The 17,638-nt window shown below is 38.2% G+C and overlaps 2 protein-coding genes across 3 annotated transcripts in view; one reads left to right on the top strand and one right to left on the bottom strand.

Annotated features, from left to right (window-relative positions):
- Positions 1–6,766, top strand: part of ezrb (ezrin b) — a 32,868-nt gene extending 26,102 nt beyond the window's left edge. For both annotated transcript variants that reach the window (XM_007545778.2, XM_007545770.2), the window contains 4 exons: positions 1,951–2,111; positions 3,821–3,913; positions 4,057–4,296; positions 5,551–6,766. In XM_007545778.2, coding sequence (XP_007545840.1) covers positions 1,951–2,111; positions 3,821–3,913; positions 4,057–4,296; positions 5,551–5,715 — 659 coding nt within the window. In that variant the 3' untranslated portion in view covers positions 5,716–6,766. The remainder of the gene's footprint in view (positions 1–1,950; positions 2,112–3,820; positions 3,914–4,056; positions 4,297–5,550) is intronic.
- Positions 6,767–7,426: 660 nt separating this feature from the next.
- On the bottom strand, positions 7,427–15,115 carry sytl3 (synaptotagmin-like 3). Its single transcript, XM_016668672.1, has 13 exons — positions 14,831–15,115; positions 13,981–14,190; positions 12,887–12,954; positions 12,740–12,791; positions 12,592–12,658; positions 12,435–12,507; positions 11,324–11,451; positions 11,087–11,209; positions 10,778–10,947; positions 10,594–10,690; positions 10,152–10,322; positions 9,410–9,461; positions 7,427–8,798 (listed from the first exon to the last, which is right to left on the bottom strand). Exons 1-12 carry the CDS (start codon positions 14,926–14,928, stop codon positions 9,426–9,428), a joined length of 1,293 nt encoding a protein of 430 aa, XP_016524158.1. The 5' UTR covers positions 14,929–15,115; the 3' UTR covers positions 7,427–8,798; positions 9,410–9,425.
- Between the last annotated feature and the right edge of the window lie 2,523 nt (positions 15,116–17,638).

Below are 17,638 nucleotides of genomic sequence, written 5' to 3'. Positions count from 1 at the left end.
GCTCATCAGATCTGTATGTGACTCCCTGTTTTTGTTTCCTGCTCATAAAGCAGCTCATAAAAACTAATAATTACTTTCAACTTTTGTCTAGGTCAAGGGGTAATTTGACTTCCCACTGTGGGAAATCCTCTGGTTGTAACTGGTGTTTGTCCAGACCAGGGTCCAATCCTGACGGGTCGGTGTCTTGCAGTTTTTAGATTTTTTTTCCCCCTGGTCTGACGACCTGAATCAAACCACTTTTTTATTTTTTTATTTATGTAAAGAAACACAAATGCTTTTTTCACTTTTGTTTACATGATCAGCATCAGCCAGTGGCTGGAGTCGAGACTGCTTTGGTCTTTATTTTGAGTTTGTATTTGAATAATAAACTTTAAATATTTTTTTTTGGTGTAATATAGTGCAGAACTTTTGAAATAAAGACGAAGCACAAATCAAATTAGGGATCAATCTATTTGATACTATTTACTGTATTTTTTAAAGTCAAATTTAACTTTTACAAATACAAATAACTAACGTTTTTATTATATTAATCATCAGGGATGTTTTGAAAATGCTTTGACAGCTGATGAGTTGATCACTGCCATATAACCTGTTCTGTTTTCTGAATAGAAACGTGATTTAGAGAGTCTGATAAACATTACATGACCATTTGTTTTATTTTTACATCCTATTTAATTAGTGACAACTGGCCTAAATGTTGATTATTACCGCAATCAATGGAATAAAGTAAAACATTTTCTGATTAGGCATCTCCATAATTTATTGTAAATCCATAACTACCAGGAGATGCGCAGCCATATGCAACATTTCTGTTTGTGGGTATGAAATGGTTTGTTTATGCAAACAAAATGCAAGTAGCCTGAGGTTAATGGCGACACATGAGCATAAACTGGTGAACGTGCATATTGAGCCAGAGCCTCAGATGAAGCTACTTTAATTCAATTAAGACTGCGATGTATGCAAACTATTTTAAGATATATTTCTTATTCCATATTTACAACAATCACAAAGCTTAACACGCATACAATCAAGCTACGAAGAAATGAAAATGGTGTTGTTAAGATGACAGTCATGCTCCAATAAAACATGGCTTGATTAAATGTTTACTCTTCTATAATGAAGGTACGGATATACTTAAACTGATATGAGAGGAAATTAAACGACATGTTCTGATAAACTTTTATCTTCCACTGTTGAGGAAAACAAAGTCACAGTTAGAACATCAAGTTTAATATTTTACTTTACTGATGTTCATAAAAAGAAAGAAAAACTATGTAACTATGCAAAACTTGTAAGCTGCCTTGAATATAAAATGTATTAATCCGCACCTGAAAGTAGTCCCCAACAAATGCTGAGATTGCTACATATATTGTTTCCAGCTTGTAAAGGTTAAAGTGTATCAGCAATAGATTAATGTCTGGAACAAGTAAAGTGGAAAACTTTTAAATTAAGTGGTATAGTATGTTTTCAAATGACCTACATTTACATCTTCAGTTTAAGTTGTTTAATATGTGTGACTGTTTTTCTGACACTAATCCAGTTTCTGTTGATGCAATTTAAATAGATTTTTTTTACTTTGTCAAGTATCTGTCACATTTATTGTAAAAAATAAAAATATAAAATTCCAGATTTGATAAGATGTGGCTTAAAAACAGGGATCTCGGTAGTGTACAAAGACCATGGTTAAGCTCACAATTTAACATGAGAATTTGTTGCAGTCACTGGCTAAAGTTGAACTATACCAACTTAAGTTGACAAATTATATTTATTTATTAAATAAGGAAGCCAAATATAAATTTTAAGTAAATGCAGATGTCCATAATTGTGAAAAAAAGCTTTTAAAAATGTAACTTGAAGAAAGTAAGTCTTTGATTTGAAATTTCCTGTCACTCTAAAATCTTCCCTCATGTGAGATTAAGTGCATAAAGCTGTCCCTCCTCTGCCTGTTAGACTTGCAGGACCAGCTTCAGAGAGCCATGATGCTGGAGCAGGAGCGGAGGAGGGCGGAGGAGGAGGCTGCGCGTCTGGAGGCAGAACGCCAGGCTGCCCTGCTGGCTAAAGAGGAGCTGGCCCGCCAGGCTGAGAGTCAGCTGAAGACCCAGGAGCAGCTGGTTGGTGCTTTAATGATGCCACGTTTTGATTTAAAGGGGACCTATTATGCAAAATTCAGATTTTTACACCTTCTTTGTACATCAGTTTGCATTTTTACTGCTTCTAAAAATAGCCCAAGCCTCTAAGAAAAACCACAGAGTTGTTTTTGTCAACAAATTAATGCTTTTTAGTGTCTAGAAAATTAGCCATTTCAAAAACCTTCCAAATGTAGCGTCACAAATCAGCAGGTACTGTCCCTCGCCTAGCAACCCCAGCAAAGCCCAGCCCTTTGCCTAGCAACCTAAGCTGAGCTCCAGTACTTTCAGTCATCTGGTTTTACTGCTGTATGGACTGTACAATGGCTGCTGGAAAAGTCAAAAGTTTTGTTGTTAACAAGAGGAAACCACTTGCTGCATTCTTGTTGCTTGTGCAGAAGGCTCTACTTCTGCTTTTCAGAGATGTACGACTGTAATCATGCATCTGTTGGCAGCCATTTTCATGTGCGACTGTAAATGTTGAGTTGGGGTCAAGCCCAGTAGCCACTCATTTGGATTTAAAATGACTAGATGCCCTAAAACAACTCAAAATAGACAGAACTGGAAAGAATAAAATCTCATTTTACAGGAATGATTTTGTGGCTCATAAAGCAAGGACCCTCACCCTATTTTGACCAACCAGTGAACCAACAGTTGTTTGTGAACATTATGCCTGCTACATTGCTTCCTTGTAGCAAAGGCGAATAAAGAAGCTTGTACAGTTTTTTAAAATCAGTTTCATAAATCTTTAATGCAGAGATTTGTTTTGCCTTGTAAGCTCCAACAAAGACTAGTCCCCTAATCCAGCAGTAAGCTTTGGGGCATTTTCCTACCATATCCCAGAATGCAATTCTTGAAACATGACAGAGTTTAATGGTGCACCTGTGGTAGTGTTCAAGTAAACAATTCTCTAAAGAAATACTTGCGAAGCTGGAGCAAACTTTGAACAGCTGTAAATTGTTGACAACCTCTTGAACAAGACTGACCCTCCAGCTCACACAACATGTTTGGAGGGTCAAGCAGAAAAACAAGGTGAGCATTCCTCTACTTGCTCCAGATCTCGTACCGACTGGACCTGAAGCATTTAGGAGGTTTGGTCATCTTTGTTTTGAATATTTGAAAGCAGATGATGATCCACTTTCGCTGAATTTTCCTTGAAGAAACCAGTGTTGCTTCACTGTGGGAAACAATAAGACAGACAGAGCAGTGACAGAAACTATTTAATGCTGATCTCACTTTGCTGCGTTTAAAAAAAAAAAACAAACAAACAAAAAAAACAAAAACAAGCTCAGCTTGTCTGAAGGAATGCGTTGCAACACCTGCAGGGTCGGGCGCTTCTTCAGTGCGCAGCGTGCTTTTCCACTTCTGTCTCAGCTTTTAAAGTGATGCCAACATTCAGGACTGCGGTTTACTCCTGTCTTGTAATTAATAGACATGTCGTATAGAAAAATCTTAAAATTTGATGTTAAAGGTAGAGGGGGTCTGACTAATCTGTTATTTAAATTTACAGGCATTGAAGCTGTTTATACTTAAGATTTTAAGTGAAATACAAATAACTGACTACATTCAATCAATAACACAAAAGAAACGTCTCATCTATGACAAGAATTATTCCTTTTTTTTTCTGAACTGCTGCTAAACATCCATCTGTTTGAATTTGATTTGCATATTAATAAAATCTGTCCTGTTTTCAGGCTTCTGAGCTGGCGGAGCACTCGGCCAAGATCGCGCTGCTGGAGGAGGCGAGAAGACGCAAGGAGGAGGAGGCTCGCACATGGCAGAACAGGGTGAGAGTTTGAACTGAAATGTGTAGCTCTCTACTTCCTGTCGCAGTAGATAAATGTAGAACATCACAGCACTTGTGAGTCAGCTCGAATCGAAAAAGGAGGAGACAGATGAAGATGTACTTGACCCCTTTTGTGTTGTTCAGGCCGTAGAGGCTCAAGACGATCTGACTAAGACCAAGGAGGAGCTGCACATGGTGCTGACTGCGCCCCTGCCTCCACCACCTCCTCCCGCATACAACCACCGGGATGACAACAGCGACAGCGAGGACAACAACAGCACGCACAGCACCGACCTGGCGATAGACGACTTCCACGACCACCGCAAGGAGGAGGAGCGTCTGACTGAGGTCGAGAAGAACGAGCGCGTCCAGAAGCAGCTCAAGGTGAGGGGAAAAAAACCCCCAGAACAAATCAGACAGGAACAAAATCAACAAACTAAAATTCATGTAGATTTATGCTATGGCAGTGTTTCTTACCATCGACTTAAAAAATTAATATTCATGAAGCTGGCATATTAATGATGTCTCTCTGTATTAATTAATGTGTGAAAAAAGTCTAATAGTCTGACATAATGGCGCTTTTAATATAAAATACACAGCTTTAATTAAACCTTTAAATACAATATTCAAGAGACAATTATTTGTTTAATACTATCTAACAAAAAGGCACTTTACATCACATTTTTTTGCGTGTCCAATTTAACCAAAACCAGTCTGCTGTTGGTGTTGGACCTCAGCCCACCATTTCATCAGGGTCAAGGTTATTAAAAAAAGAAGTGAAATCAGACCAGTAATTACACTTTCAACATTATTTAGTCACCTCAAATGTAAAGGAACAATGCAACTGTAACAAACTTGAAATAAAATCTTGACTTCTTTGTTCTCATTGAATATTAAAATTCAAGCTTAAAATATATTGAGGGATTTCAGAAGATGGGATCCATTAGACTCCAAGAGCTTTTTGCTCTGTGCACGGTCCAGTGGGGTCACACAGACCCCGCGTGCGCTTGTACGAGGGTCTTTTGTGTGGATAAACTCACCGCTTCCTTGCTGTCCAACCGTGGCATTTGCTGTGCTTCTGATGAGCGTGGTGTTAAAACCGCAGGAGGGTTAATGTTGTATATTCTTGTTTCACCTCATCTGATTTTGCACCCGCAATGGAAACTACAAGGGTTATAAAATGCTCCTACGAAACCGGTCAGGTTTTTTTTTTTTTTTTTTTTAAAAGGTTCCTATTGTAAAAAATTCAAATTTTAGGGATTTTTTTTTTCTCTGCAAACTTGCAAAAGACTATTCTTGGATTCTTTGATATATTTTACTCTGCATGAGCTCTAGTGAGTTGTACATCCACTGACCTGTGTCCCGTATTACAACTCTGTGGACCAAGCATGTTGGACCAAAGTGCCTCAGGATTTTTTTGGGATAAATTAAGTTATTCCAACATTGAATTTGTCTATACGACACCAGTGTAAAAAATACTTTTAAAATCCCTCAAGAAATGAATACTGACAAAGCATTCAAGAAAAAACATCACAATGTGGTGACTTTTAATGTGAACTTTTTGAACATATAGAAGAGGATGTTTATTAAATGCAGTTTGCTCCATATTTTTCTCACATTTCTCCCTTCTCTCTATAGACCCTGACCTCAGAGCTGGCTCAGGCCCGTGACGAGTCCAAGAACACCCAGAACGATCTCCTCCACAGCGAGAACGTGCGCGCCGGCCGAGACAAATACAAGACCTTGCGACAGATCCGGCAGGGCAACACCAAGCAGAGGATCGACGAGTTTGAGGCCTTATAAGACGCCGTTGCCGTTCGAGTGCACGCCCTTTCTGAATGGTCACTATTCCTCTTGATTTGCTGCTGAGACACACACACAAATTCCCCTTCTCACCCACCCAAAGACATGTTTAACACGCGCTGGTAGCTGACTAAACTGAAGCAGCAGAAGACTGGGAGGACGCAGCGCTCTGCACAACCTTAGTGCCAAAATCTTCTGTCCTTTCCCTTGTTATAGTGTTTTGAATATTGTCACTTTTTTTGATGGAGTCAGGCCAAAATAATTGTTTTTCACTGGAGGTTTAATGAAGTAGTGGGAATCTTGTTATAATGCACCTTGTAATCAAACCGTTGGAAGAAAAGGCCTTGTTGTCCATAGCGACCACTCAGAAAGGGGGAGACAGTATACGCAGGAAAATTGATCTTTATTTTCCATTATATTTGAACACTTCCAGTTATGTTTATTTTTGCTCTAAAGACAAAATCATAGTTTGATATTTATACTGTATATGGGACATAAAGGGTATTTCGTCTTGGTTTGTATATTTTTGCTATCTACTAATAATAAAAACTTTTAATTTTCCAGAGGTTTTATATATTGACCCAAATAACAGCCTAGTCTTATGTTCCATATGTTTTCCCTTAGATCACTTAACTAAACTAAATTTTTAATTTCATTGTAGGAGATCTCCAGTTGCATACAGACAAAATAAATTTAGATGAACTTTCCAATTTCTTTTCATTAGATGTGCAGATCATTCAGAGCAACATGTTGAATAAAAATGAAGCTTTGTATTTCTATCAGTTTGTTCAATGTCACATTGTTACAGTAAAAGAAGCACATGTTGAGGGTTTTTACCCTCTAAAGTGGCCTTTCTGTCTGGTCACTCACACAGTTACAATGACATGTGGAGGTTTGTTTTTAAAGTTGGATTTCTCGCCAAACTCTTGGACTAAAGTAGCATTTACTAAAATGGTCATGCAGAAACGCTTGGCTATGCTGGGAATTTGTATATAACCAGGATTTTATAATGAGGTTGAACATATTGCCAATAAATTGACTTGATTCGTCACCTCTGTGTGTTTATTGCAGGATTATAACTTTTTGAAATGAGCATGCATGTGGGGCATAGAGGGAAAGTGTTGGAGAGAATCTCCGGTAACTTGCATTTTGCTCCATACGGAATAAAAAGCAAACATTCGCTGTAAGGTCACTTCCATAGCAGGGTGTTCCCAGATGTCAGTGGAGCCTTGTGGATTTTATTTGTATTTGATATTATCGGTCTGCTTCTTGCTACTCAAATGTTTTCTTTTGTTAAATGACATTTGTTGCCTTACAAAAGGCGATTAAAATTAAAAGTTAAAGCACCAAGAAGGAAAAAGTTTTTGTATTTAAATTTTGTTTTCTTCATAGTTTGTGTTAAAGTTGACATATTGCAACAATTTTCTTTTATAAACCTTAATGATTTATATTTCATCAAATATCTCTTACATGGGATGTTGGGTCTTGATTGATATTAAATTTCAAATTGTCAAAAGTGATAAATCCAGTTTATTTTGATCTTCTAAATACCTAAAATAGATTATTTTTTTAAAGTTCATAAACATTCAGAACAGTTGAAGAAATTGCATTATATGCAATAAAATGCAACAAGTCACATATAAAATTAAGCTTCAACTAGAATATTTTTATAAGTCAGTGTAAGAAAAAAGACAAAAATAAAATGGTGAAATTATGTGATATTTGAATTTATAAGACTTTTATTGGAATGTAGGTCAAAACGTCTTTACAGGTAGAGAAGTTTTCTGACTTGGTTTTTATCCCAGCAGCAGTATGATTATGTCATATTACTGCAGTGCATCAGTAAGCAGGTTGTCATACAATTAGAAATAAATACATAAACAAATGGTAACATAAATTAAAAGCATTATGAATAAAAGATAGTTGTGACAAAATGAACATACAGAATAAAGTGCCCAGTAGTTTAAATAATACTAACAATAATAAAACTTAGTCTGAGTGATGTTGAGTATCGCCAGGTTTTCTTTCTCTTTGCAAAAGAGTCAAGTGAAGTCGGGCAGTTTTCCAGTTGCCATGGCGACTCATGAAAAATACTGTGTCATCGTCTGCAGCTCTCCTTCCAGAGCAACAGCGTGCCAAAGCCTTGAAACCAGAGGAAGTCTCTCACATGCTCCGATACAAGAAAGGCATCATTGTGCAGGACGAAATGCTGAAGAGCCAGCCGGGCCCACTGGTCCTGCTGAAAAAACCACCTGCTGCGATGCGGCGGCCGTCGCTCCAGGTTACGTTTGTCAGGCGTGTCGGTGCTTTCAAGATCATCTCGTTTGAGATGCAGAGTTCAAAATCGTCATGTAGAAGGACTAAAGATTAACCAGGGATCTGAATCTGAAAGGCAGCAACACTTTACTTTAAACCGCTACGTTTATAAGCACTAAATAGTTTGGTGACTTAAAGCAGGTCCGTTTTTTTACGGCATGAATTGTGAATTAAAACTAAATTAATGATCATTTAAAAGTTGTTCTAATGTAAATGTGATTCATGAATAAATCTCCTTTGCTGTGTTTTTTTTAAAGCCTACTTTATTTTACATGCAATCTACTGTTAGGCAAAAGTGCCAGCTCTGTTTTTGTTCTGGGGTTGGGGTTAGGGTTAGGGTTATCAATGCACCAACTATATCTACAAAATACAGTTAATATCCTCCTATATTTTGCAGATTATCTAACTGAAGAACGTTTAGTTTTTGTTAAATATGGATTGTCTAAAAATTAATTCACATTTGTCTGAAATCCTTTCAGTTTCACTTCCAGCTGTAATTGACTGGCTTGGTCCAGTCAATTGGTATTAAAGCCTTTGCAAACTTCAGACAAGCTAACAGAGAAAGACCACATATTTAATTTATGAGTAGACTTTATGCGCTGATATTTATAAATGTTTTTCCAGGGGAAAACCCAGATTTCCCTAACATATTATTAAGATTAAGTTTAACGTAAAGTGTTGCCGCAGACGTTTGAAAGCAGATGTCTGCTGTTATTAGAGTACATCCAATCCTCCTCCAGGTGAAGCTTTGGCCTCTTTGTCTCCTCCTAAACAGATCACACAGACTCGTGAGTATCAACGTAAACACATGATAACACATATTATTAAATCCCTCCTCTTGAATTCACACCAGAACACACAGAACACACCCCACCACCCTCAAACTTTAAAGAGCACACACACACACACACACACGCGCACATTTAGATTATTTACACACTCTGACGTGGGTGTACAGAGCAGTGTTTACATTGTGGGGAGGGAGTCTGACGTCTCTGATAAGGCCTGTTAGTTGATCGTTGCTTGGTGGGACATGAACCTGACCACACGGTTCTCATAATGAGGCGGTTTACTGACATCTAGTGGCCAAAAGAGAGAACTGAGAGATCAGGTATGCTGATGGGGTTTTTATTACTCCACTTTTTAAACGGTATGGAGATTGTGAATTTCTTTTTTCTTAATGTGTGGAAAGCGTTGGTTCTCCCACGTAGCAAACCAAACCTCATTACCACCATATCTAATCTTTACAGTGTGGTGTTTCATTTGCAGTGCAGACAGGAAAAGTACCATAAAACCTAATCTTTTTGCAGGATAAGTGTACACATATTTAAAAAACAGGAAATAAGGTTTGCACTAAAAGTAAGACAGATAAACTCACCATGATGGTAGGAGGTTCAGTGTCCATTGTGCTCTGCTGTTCCAGTCTCAGTCTGATAAAAACAGAAAAACACCAGGATTAACTTCAAAAGAAAAATCCTTCACAGCTCCACCAAACAGAGAATGGAAACATGTAACAGAAAATATTAATAAATGCTTGATTGATCAAAGACCTCATACAATCTGAAAGTTGCAACTTGATGCTGAAACAAGGCAGCAACTCAATGTTATGTGAAACTAATTTCCACAGTTTACTGCCAGTGCTTTGGGTTATTGCAAAGAGTGGATGAATTAATAAAGAAGGAGGATAAACAAAATTCAAAATTCTTCCAATTCATCACAGATCTGTGTTCAAATAGGACAGTTATCAATCCGTCTTTTTTAACAGCCACAACCTAAAACCCTATTGAAAATTTAACACTGATGCCACAATTTCTGACAAGAAGAGTGTTTAAATAAACAAACATTAATATAACAGAATTTAATTGACTACTACAAAAAAAAAAAAAGAAGTAGCAGAGGTGCAACTTTCTAAGGGACATTTAACCAAATATTAGTTTGCATTTCTGTATATTTTTGATTAACTTGTCCTTTCAATTCTTGTCTTTCAATATTGACGTAGTTAAAACATTTCATGAAGAGATTTTGTTCAAACTTTATGTTGTTATAAAACATGCTAAATCATAACTACTGGATGATATTTCAGTGCTTCTGTCCCTGTTTGAAGCCAAAACGCCCCGTACCTTCGGACACAGCGGGTACCAGTAGAGGCCTTGGAAGGTGCTGTTCTCTTGTCTCCAGCCGTCCAGAGGAAGCAGCACCTCACCCAGAAACACTTTCTTTTTCAGTGGCCCTGAATGCCAAACAGATGCCTGCAGTCTCTTTCCAAACAGCAGATGGCGCTCTATATTATACTATAAGGAAACATAAAAAAAGAGTCAAACTTACAATAGAAAAGAACTGCACTCATATCTAGCAACAAGTATTTTATGCTCCTTATCGATTACTTATGGCCCTTAAACACTTTTAACCTTAAATATACCAATCAGTTAGCTACTATTAATGTCAATTAACTATGTAATAGATATATGAGGGGTCATAATTAGATCACAAATCGCTTTTTGACAGAAAATGGGAGGCTTTTTCGCTCATAGCGATTGTTTAAAAATTATTTTATCTTATTACCTTAAAAACCTCATTATAAACGGGGTCGGTTGTGTTTTTCTTCACCGCTGTCTTCATTTTACTGTTCTTGTCCGGCAGCACGTAGAGTTTCACGTATCTACACAAGGGAATAAACACAGGACGATGAGGCTCGGGCGGAGAGCGACCAGGCGTTTGAAACATTCTGTCGTCAGGCTTCTCTTACGGGTGACTCTTCTTCTTCTTGCTGTTTCCGTACGCCAGGTTTCTGCAGGCGCCCACTGTGATTTCCAGACAGGAGCTGCTGCTGTTGTAGGCCACAGCGAGCTCCATCTCCCCGGTTACAAGGATGCCCTCAAAGACGCCACACTCGGTGCCGATGCTGCTGATGCTGCCCTGGGAGATCAATAAAAACAATTCCTCATCGTTTAACGTCTCAGAGGAAAGAAGGATTCAGTGTGAACAATCCGTCTTGTGTTTCTTTAATCAGAGGATGTTGTTTGAGGATGTGTTGTCGTTATCTTCGTTCACTCACTCTGTGATTGAAAGAGTGCTCCGAGCTAAATGAGGTTTCCTCCTCCGCGCCGGTAGATGAACTTTCGTGGTCGCTGTCTTTGCTTTTCTTGAACAAGTTTGGGAGACTTTCGCGTTTAGAGAGCTGGAAAACAAAAGCAACACTTTGTTTTGCTGTTTGTTTCTTTATTTTATTTTTAAAACACACAGATAATTTGTGACGATGACAAATAACGTTCAGCGGCTACGACTGACTTACGGAGCAAGATTTGCTGATGTCCGTGTCTGACAGGCTCTTTTGGGTGCTGTAGCGAAAACACGTCCCCTTTTCGTTTGGGTCAACCGTCAGCAGGTCTCCTCTTACGTCATTTTGAGAATTGGAAAACTCTGCAATGAAAAAGTAAAGTTAAGTAAAGTAAAGACAAGAACCAAGTAGCTGCTGAGATAAAAGATTTGGCCCGGATAGCCTTAAAAGGCTCTTCGGGTTTTGCTATCTTTATATCTCGTTGTGTTTCTGTTTCTGAAGCCTCTGCTGATGCAGTAGTTATAAAACATCAAAGGAATTTTTTTTTCTGTTGTACGAGTTTGAGCGTATTTCCTCTGTGGTTATGACTGTGCGTATATTCAGCTTCCTGGGGGACAGATGAGGGTATATTGATATGACATACGAAGGAAATCACGTTTCTGGAGCCAAGCTGATTGATGGTAGCTTGTAAAAGCACTCATACCATTTTGTTACGTTATAAACAACAAACTTAAACGTGGATTTATTTGTGATAAACCAAGGTAAGTGAATTTGTAATTGTGAAATGGAAGAAACATAACATAATGCACAAATTTACAAATTAAAAACTGAAAACAGTGGCATGCATTTGTTTTGAACCTCTAGTACTTTCATTTCTACTTGGTAAACACAGTGTTTAGAGTCTGGGGTTTATTTTAGGCAACAACCATAATCATACAACCAGAGCTACAATGGTGGGTTTTGAGGTTGTGGGAAGATTAATACCTTGTTTTTCATAGTCAATATTCATCCAACCTGATGGATGAATGCAAAGCAGATTATGCTTTGCAAAAGTCTCTAGATGAACAAAATGGATGGGCCTTACTGACTTTATAGCAGAGAAAGTTGATCCTACAAAGTATGAACTGAGGGGGACTGAGTAGAAATGCACAACAAACTTTCTAGATTTTTATTTGAGAAACAAATGAAATGAAGAAAATTGCTTTTTTCTTCTATTTCAAAATTTACTTGCTATTTTGTGTTGGTTTATCACATGAAATCTCACTAAAACTTGGTGGTTATATATCTAAAAAATGTTCCAGGGGTTATGAGTTTAGCTTTCAATGTGAGGAAAAAAAGAACGTACTTCTAATGTGACTCCTGAAGCAAAGCATAAGATCCTCCATAGATTGTGTAAAAGCCTTTGAATTCTTCAGTTCCTGCAGATCAAAACACAAAAACAGTCAGCCAGTCTGCTGAGCTGCTTCACTGCAACGTCAAGTTGGAATATTTCAGTGCTTTACCCTAAATCTGCCTCTAAAATCCTGTTCCATGTGAGGAGGAGGAGTTGGAGGCACAACGGCTATGTGTCTGCAACATTCAGGAAATAATCAGAGAAAATTCAGAAGGAGCTAATGACAGAATGAGTAAATACAAAGAGGCAAATCCTACCTCTGTACACTGTAGAGTTTTAGTAGTTTCTCTCCCACTGTCTCGTATTTGTCTGTGAAAGTGTGAAATAGTACAGATTTATACTCACGCAATAAAAAAAAAACATAAAACGTGCTTTACGTTCATGCAGTCTGAGTTCAAACAAACCTTTGGTGGCAGAAAATTTCTTTGCCCTTTCTTCCAGAAACCATTCTCCTGATCTGATCTTCACTTCCCTGTTGAGAGGAGACAAAGACAATCATAAAACGGTGCAAATTCTCTAAAAGAAAGTGCAGAAAGTATCGTTTTATCGCTTTGTTTTCTTTTCAATCACCTCCATCGATGTATATTGAACTCAAGCTTATTATGCCACCCTAAATCCTGCAGTGCAAAAAAAAAAAAATCCTAGCAAGTATTTGTGGTCTAGTTTCTGATGCAAACATCTCAGTGCACTTGAAAGAGAAAAAAACTAGTAACTTTTTTAGCAAGATATACTGTAGGAGCTTGTTTTAAGAAAATCATACATTAATATTGATAAAAACTAACTAGTTTTGGTGGCAGATTATTCACTTATAACAAGATGTTTTTCCCTTGTTCCCGTTGAATTAAAAAAAGCACTAGTGCCAGTGGAACCAGGACTTTTTCAAGTGTATTAAGATTATTTGCACTAGAAATTAAACGAACATACTTAAGATTTTGTATTTTTAGCTTATTGTAAGAGAACGTCAGCAAAGAGTGGCATTGTGGGCTCACCAACAAACACTTCATGCTCTCTAAATACCAGCCAGGTGTTAGAGAAGATTGATTTTCTCAGGGGTTTAACTTTCCAGGTGGGTTAGGTGTAAAAGAAACTTTAGTGTCTGTAACAGCACCTCATCCCACTGTTAGGTTTGGTGGAGGACGTGTAAGGCTGCGTGCTTTTTTTATTTTCCAAAACGGGACAAAATTCCAAATATGATATTGGTTACAGCTAGGTAGCAAAAGAAGAAGAAAAAACTCAGAAAGCGAAATCCAGGTTTTCTTGCCCCTCTTATAACTAACTTCTTTTTTTTTCTCTTTGCTGGAATTTTGGGAAACATTTCACTTTTATCACAGTTTGTTCACATGGCCGCTCTACAGCCTGCACAGTGGTTTTTAACCGAACCAAAGTGAAAGTCTCAATTACATACACCAACCAGCACTACTGTGCTGGCAGCGGTTCACACGTCTCATTTCTTCATTCGCCGAGTCACGCAATTCATCTGCACGGCTGCATCACTCACCTGTAAGCATAACACACGGTGCACTTCCAATCTGCAACCCCCACACGGCACCGGGTGCAGATGCGGTGGCTGCAGCCACGGCACACGGCGCCGGTGTTCCAGAACTTCCCCAGAGGCCTCTGGCACCGGGCGCAGGTCCTCTCTCCGTACTGCCGGGCGTAGCTCTTTGCGCCCTTCCTACGCAGGTCCTGCAGATCGCCCTTCATCTTCCTGAAGTAGAAAAGGACAAAACCACGGGATCTTTAATGCCTGGACTTATAGCCTCTGTCTTTTAGCTGCAGTTTGTATGTCAGTAGCAGCAGCAGCAGCAGCAGCAGCAGCAGCAGCTGTGGAGATGCTGTTCTTCCTTGAAGTTTGGGGAAGGTAGATGAACGATGGAAGAATTGAAAACATACAGTCAGTCGTGTCTTGGAGTGGCCCAGTCAAAGTCCAGACCTTACTCCATCTGAGAATTACAGCAAAACGTGAACATTTATGTCCACGTGTTTCCTACACTGAGTGTGATAGTTTTGCAAAAATAATAAAGTGCAAAAACTTCAAAGTTGATAGAGTTTTACCCCCAGAGGACTTGATGCTTCGTTAAATCGTAATAAAAATATGTAGAATATGTGACTGTAATGTTTGAATACTTTGTGAGAAATTAGCTGGATTTGCGCATGAAACAGACTGACTGCAGCTCACTGATGCATCCGTTTTTTAAAATTATTATTTAAAGACCAACACAGACGTCATATTTACACAGAACTGTTTCTTTTTAGGACCTCCATCCGAGCTGTCAGTTCTGACTCATCCTGCGTTACTGAGAAGCAGTTCCACCGCAAAACCTCTATGTTAGCACAAAACTACTCACCTGATCCTCTCCTCTTCAATCTTCCGCAGATGTTTGTCTCTGTGAAGAACCTCCAGGACGCGTTCTCTCTCCAGAACTTGGAGAAAACTTAAATCCATCTTTATAAGGCGTCAGTTTCTGCTCAAATGTATCCGCTTCTGTCCTCTCTGAAAGCGCTCCGCTCTGCTTTCCTCTGTTATGACTCCACCTCCTCTCGCTCTCTCCTCTTTAAACCTTCCCCGCTCAGTAGATCCTCCCCCTCCAGACCTCCTCTTTTGCCTTCTGGAGAAAAGAAAAAAAAGATTAAACCCAGAGAGATAGAAAAGGTCAGTGTGATTACAGCCCATCTTTTCTTTCTTCTGACTGTGATGTCACCGAGACTTAATTCCTGCCTCAGTCAGATATGATGCAGTTTTCTTTGCACTTAGATTGAATGACATAATTCTATCAAAAAAAAAGAAAAAAAAAAAGCTGGAAATACCCCGATTATGTTCTTCTCTTCACAGTAACTTTAGACTATAATACTTATTTTAGGTCTCTGGAGAAAATTAACTTCCTCTTTTCTATTTTATTTTGTCCTTCAGACAAAGTCCTGTCACTCTCACCTTCTTCAGATGTTAAATCTGTTCTCTCTCAGCTACAGGAAGTGCAGTGGCGCTTCAATGATGGCTGCAAAACAAAAACCAAATGCCAGGACTTGCATTATTTATGACTGATGTGCTCCGGTGGCCTAGTTTCTCTCCTAAAACAGAAAACCTATTCAGATCACTTATCATCCCTTTCTGTAAGAGTTTTAGCTTCACTGTTTAAAACACAAATAACTGTAAGAGAGAGAAGGGAGCATACTACAAAACACTTTAAAAAAGGAGAAATAAATTCTAATATCTTAAAGATCCTATCCAGTTGTGCACTTGCAAGAAAAACACTCATAAAAAAATATCCGCATATACATTTGAAAAAGTGTCAAACCTTTGCTATAATAGCATGACATGTTGTGATTTCACACAAACTCTAACATAAATGCCAAATCAGGAAGGATGATGACACAAAATGAAACGCTTCACAACACTGAAACCGTGACAGTCAAGTTTTCATGCCTGGGGGAAATTACAAAACTGTGTGACAGACGTCAAACCTACTAAAAATAAAACAGAAAAGTTGAGCTTATCAAACTTCCTGAATCCAGATTTATTGATACCCGTTTCTGTATTCCAGGCTGGCAGAAAAGCGTTCATACTAAAGAATTTACTTTATATGTTCCTGTCTGAATACGTCAATGTTGAACTTTTTTCTAACAAATCAAATTCAGAATTAAAATCTTATACGGTGAAGGAGGCAAAATTGTTGCTTATTTTGTTGTTTTTCCTTAATTCACTTAGTTAAGAGGGAAAACATACAATCACTCCACCATCTAAACTTAATCTTCATTCATGATTCACAGAAATTACTCCTGACAAGTTAATACCAAAGATGCTAAGATTCCTGCTGCCTCGCTTTGTGTTTGTCTGAAACACATCCTCAGTCTGACTCTGGAGGAAAAAAATCAAACTGTCTTTGGAAACTCTAGGCTTTAGGCCGCAGTGGACCTTTTAACAGGACAATAATTTGACACATATGGTCAGTGTTGTCAGGAAGGATTGTCAAGTCTCCAGACCTGAATTAACCAAGAAATGACAGAGAGAACTAAGCATGTGTTTGGTGGAGAGGAAGCCTTTAAACCATAAGGATATTTAAATTCACCCGCAAAAATATGACTTTAGAAATAACTTGTGAAGCCACAACTGAAAGCGAATATTTAAACAACGTAACTGTTTCACTTTCTGACACTAATTCAGACTAAGCTTTTTCTTTGTTTGCCCAGTTCACCTGAGTAGCTTTCTTTTGTTTTATTTTTATTTTTTTAACTTTCCTTAAAGTCATAAGTTTAAGGCAATGGCTGCAAACAGATGCACAATTACACATCCGTAAATCTTTGAAAAGCAGAAGTGGAGCCTCCTGCGCAAGCAACAAAAATGTAGCAAGTGGCTTTTGGGTGATAAGCAACAACAAAACATTTGTCTTGACAGCGGTAAACCCAGATGAACAAATGTCCAGCAGTTAAGCTTGTGTTGCAAGGTAACGACTCTGGGCTTGGCTGGGGTTGCTAGGTAACAGTGCAGTGCAAAACGCCACAAGAACCTCCTTAATAATTAGGAGGTTGATTTCAAACTTCTCATTTTTCAGCCACCCAAAAACATTAACTAGGTGCCAGAAAATGTCTGAATAGTTTTTTTTAAGATTAGGATTTTTTTTTTTTTTTTAGAAGAAATGGAGACCCAAATGGAAGAATAAAAAAAACATACAAAAAGGGAATTTTGTACAATACGTCCCCTTTAAAATACATCCAGAGATTTGCCTCCATTAACTGAAATGTTTTGATTTGATCTTGCAGAGGCATGAAACTGTAATCTGTGAATTTGAAGAAAGTAATAAAAATATATTTGGCAATTCTGACTGAAGTAAAAGAAAAAAGGATGTCTAATATATTGCCAGACAGTGTAAACTGTATCTGATAGTTGAGGGAGACATATATCTAAGAGATTTTACAGGATAAACTTAAATTAATTGGATATCTCACTCATAATTAATATATTCCCTAAAATGGAAAATCTGTGCTTGAGGTCATCACTTACAAGGAAGCAGCGTCATAGCTATTGAGTGGTGCAGAAGTGGCCTGTTGAATAGCTCAGTGTCAGCCTGTGTTAGCAGATAAAACCCTTCACTTGTACTAACCAGAGCTGCCAGGAAGCCTGCGGAAAAAAAAAAAAAAAATTGTGTTGGTTTTAATTA

The sequence above is a fragment of the Poecilia formosa genome, unplaced genomic scaffold, assembly GCF_000485575.1.
Source record: "Poecilia formosa unplaced genomic scaffold, Poecilia_formosa-5.1.2 Scaffold1, whole genome shotgun sequence".
In the NCBI taxonomy this organism is placed as follows: Eukaryota; Metazoa; Chordata; class Actinopteri; order Cyprinodontiformes; family Poeciliidae; genus Poecilia; species Poecilia formosa.
Note: the sequence above shows the minus strand (reverse complement) of the source record. Positions and strands in the feature narration are given on the sequence as shown.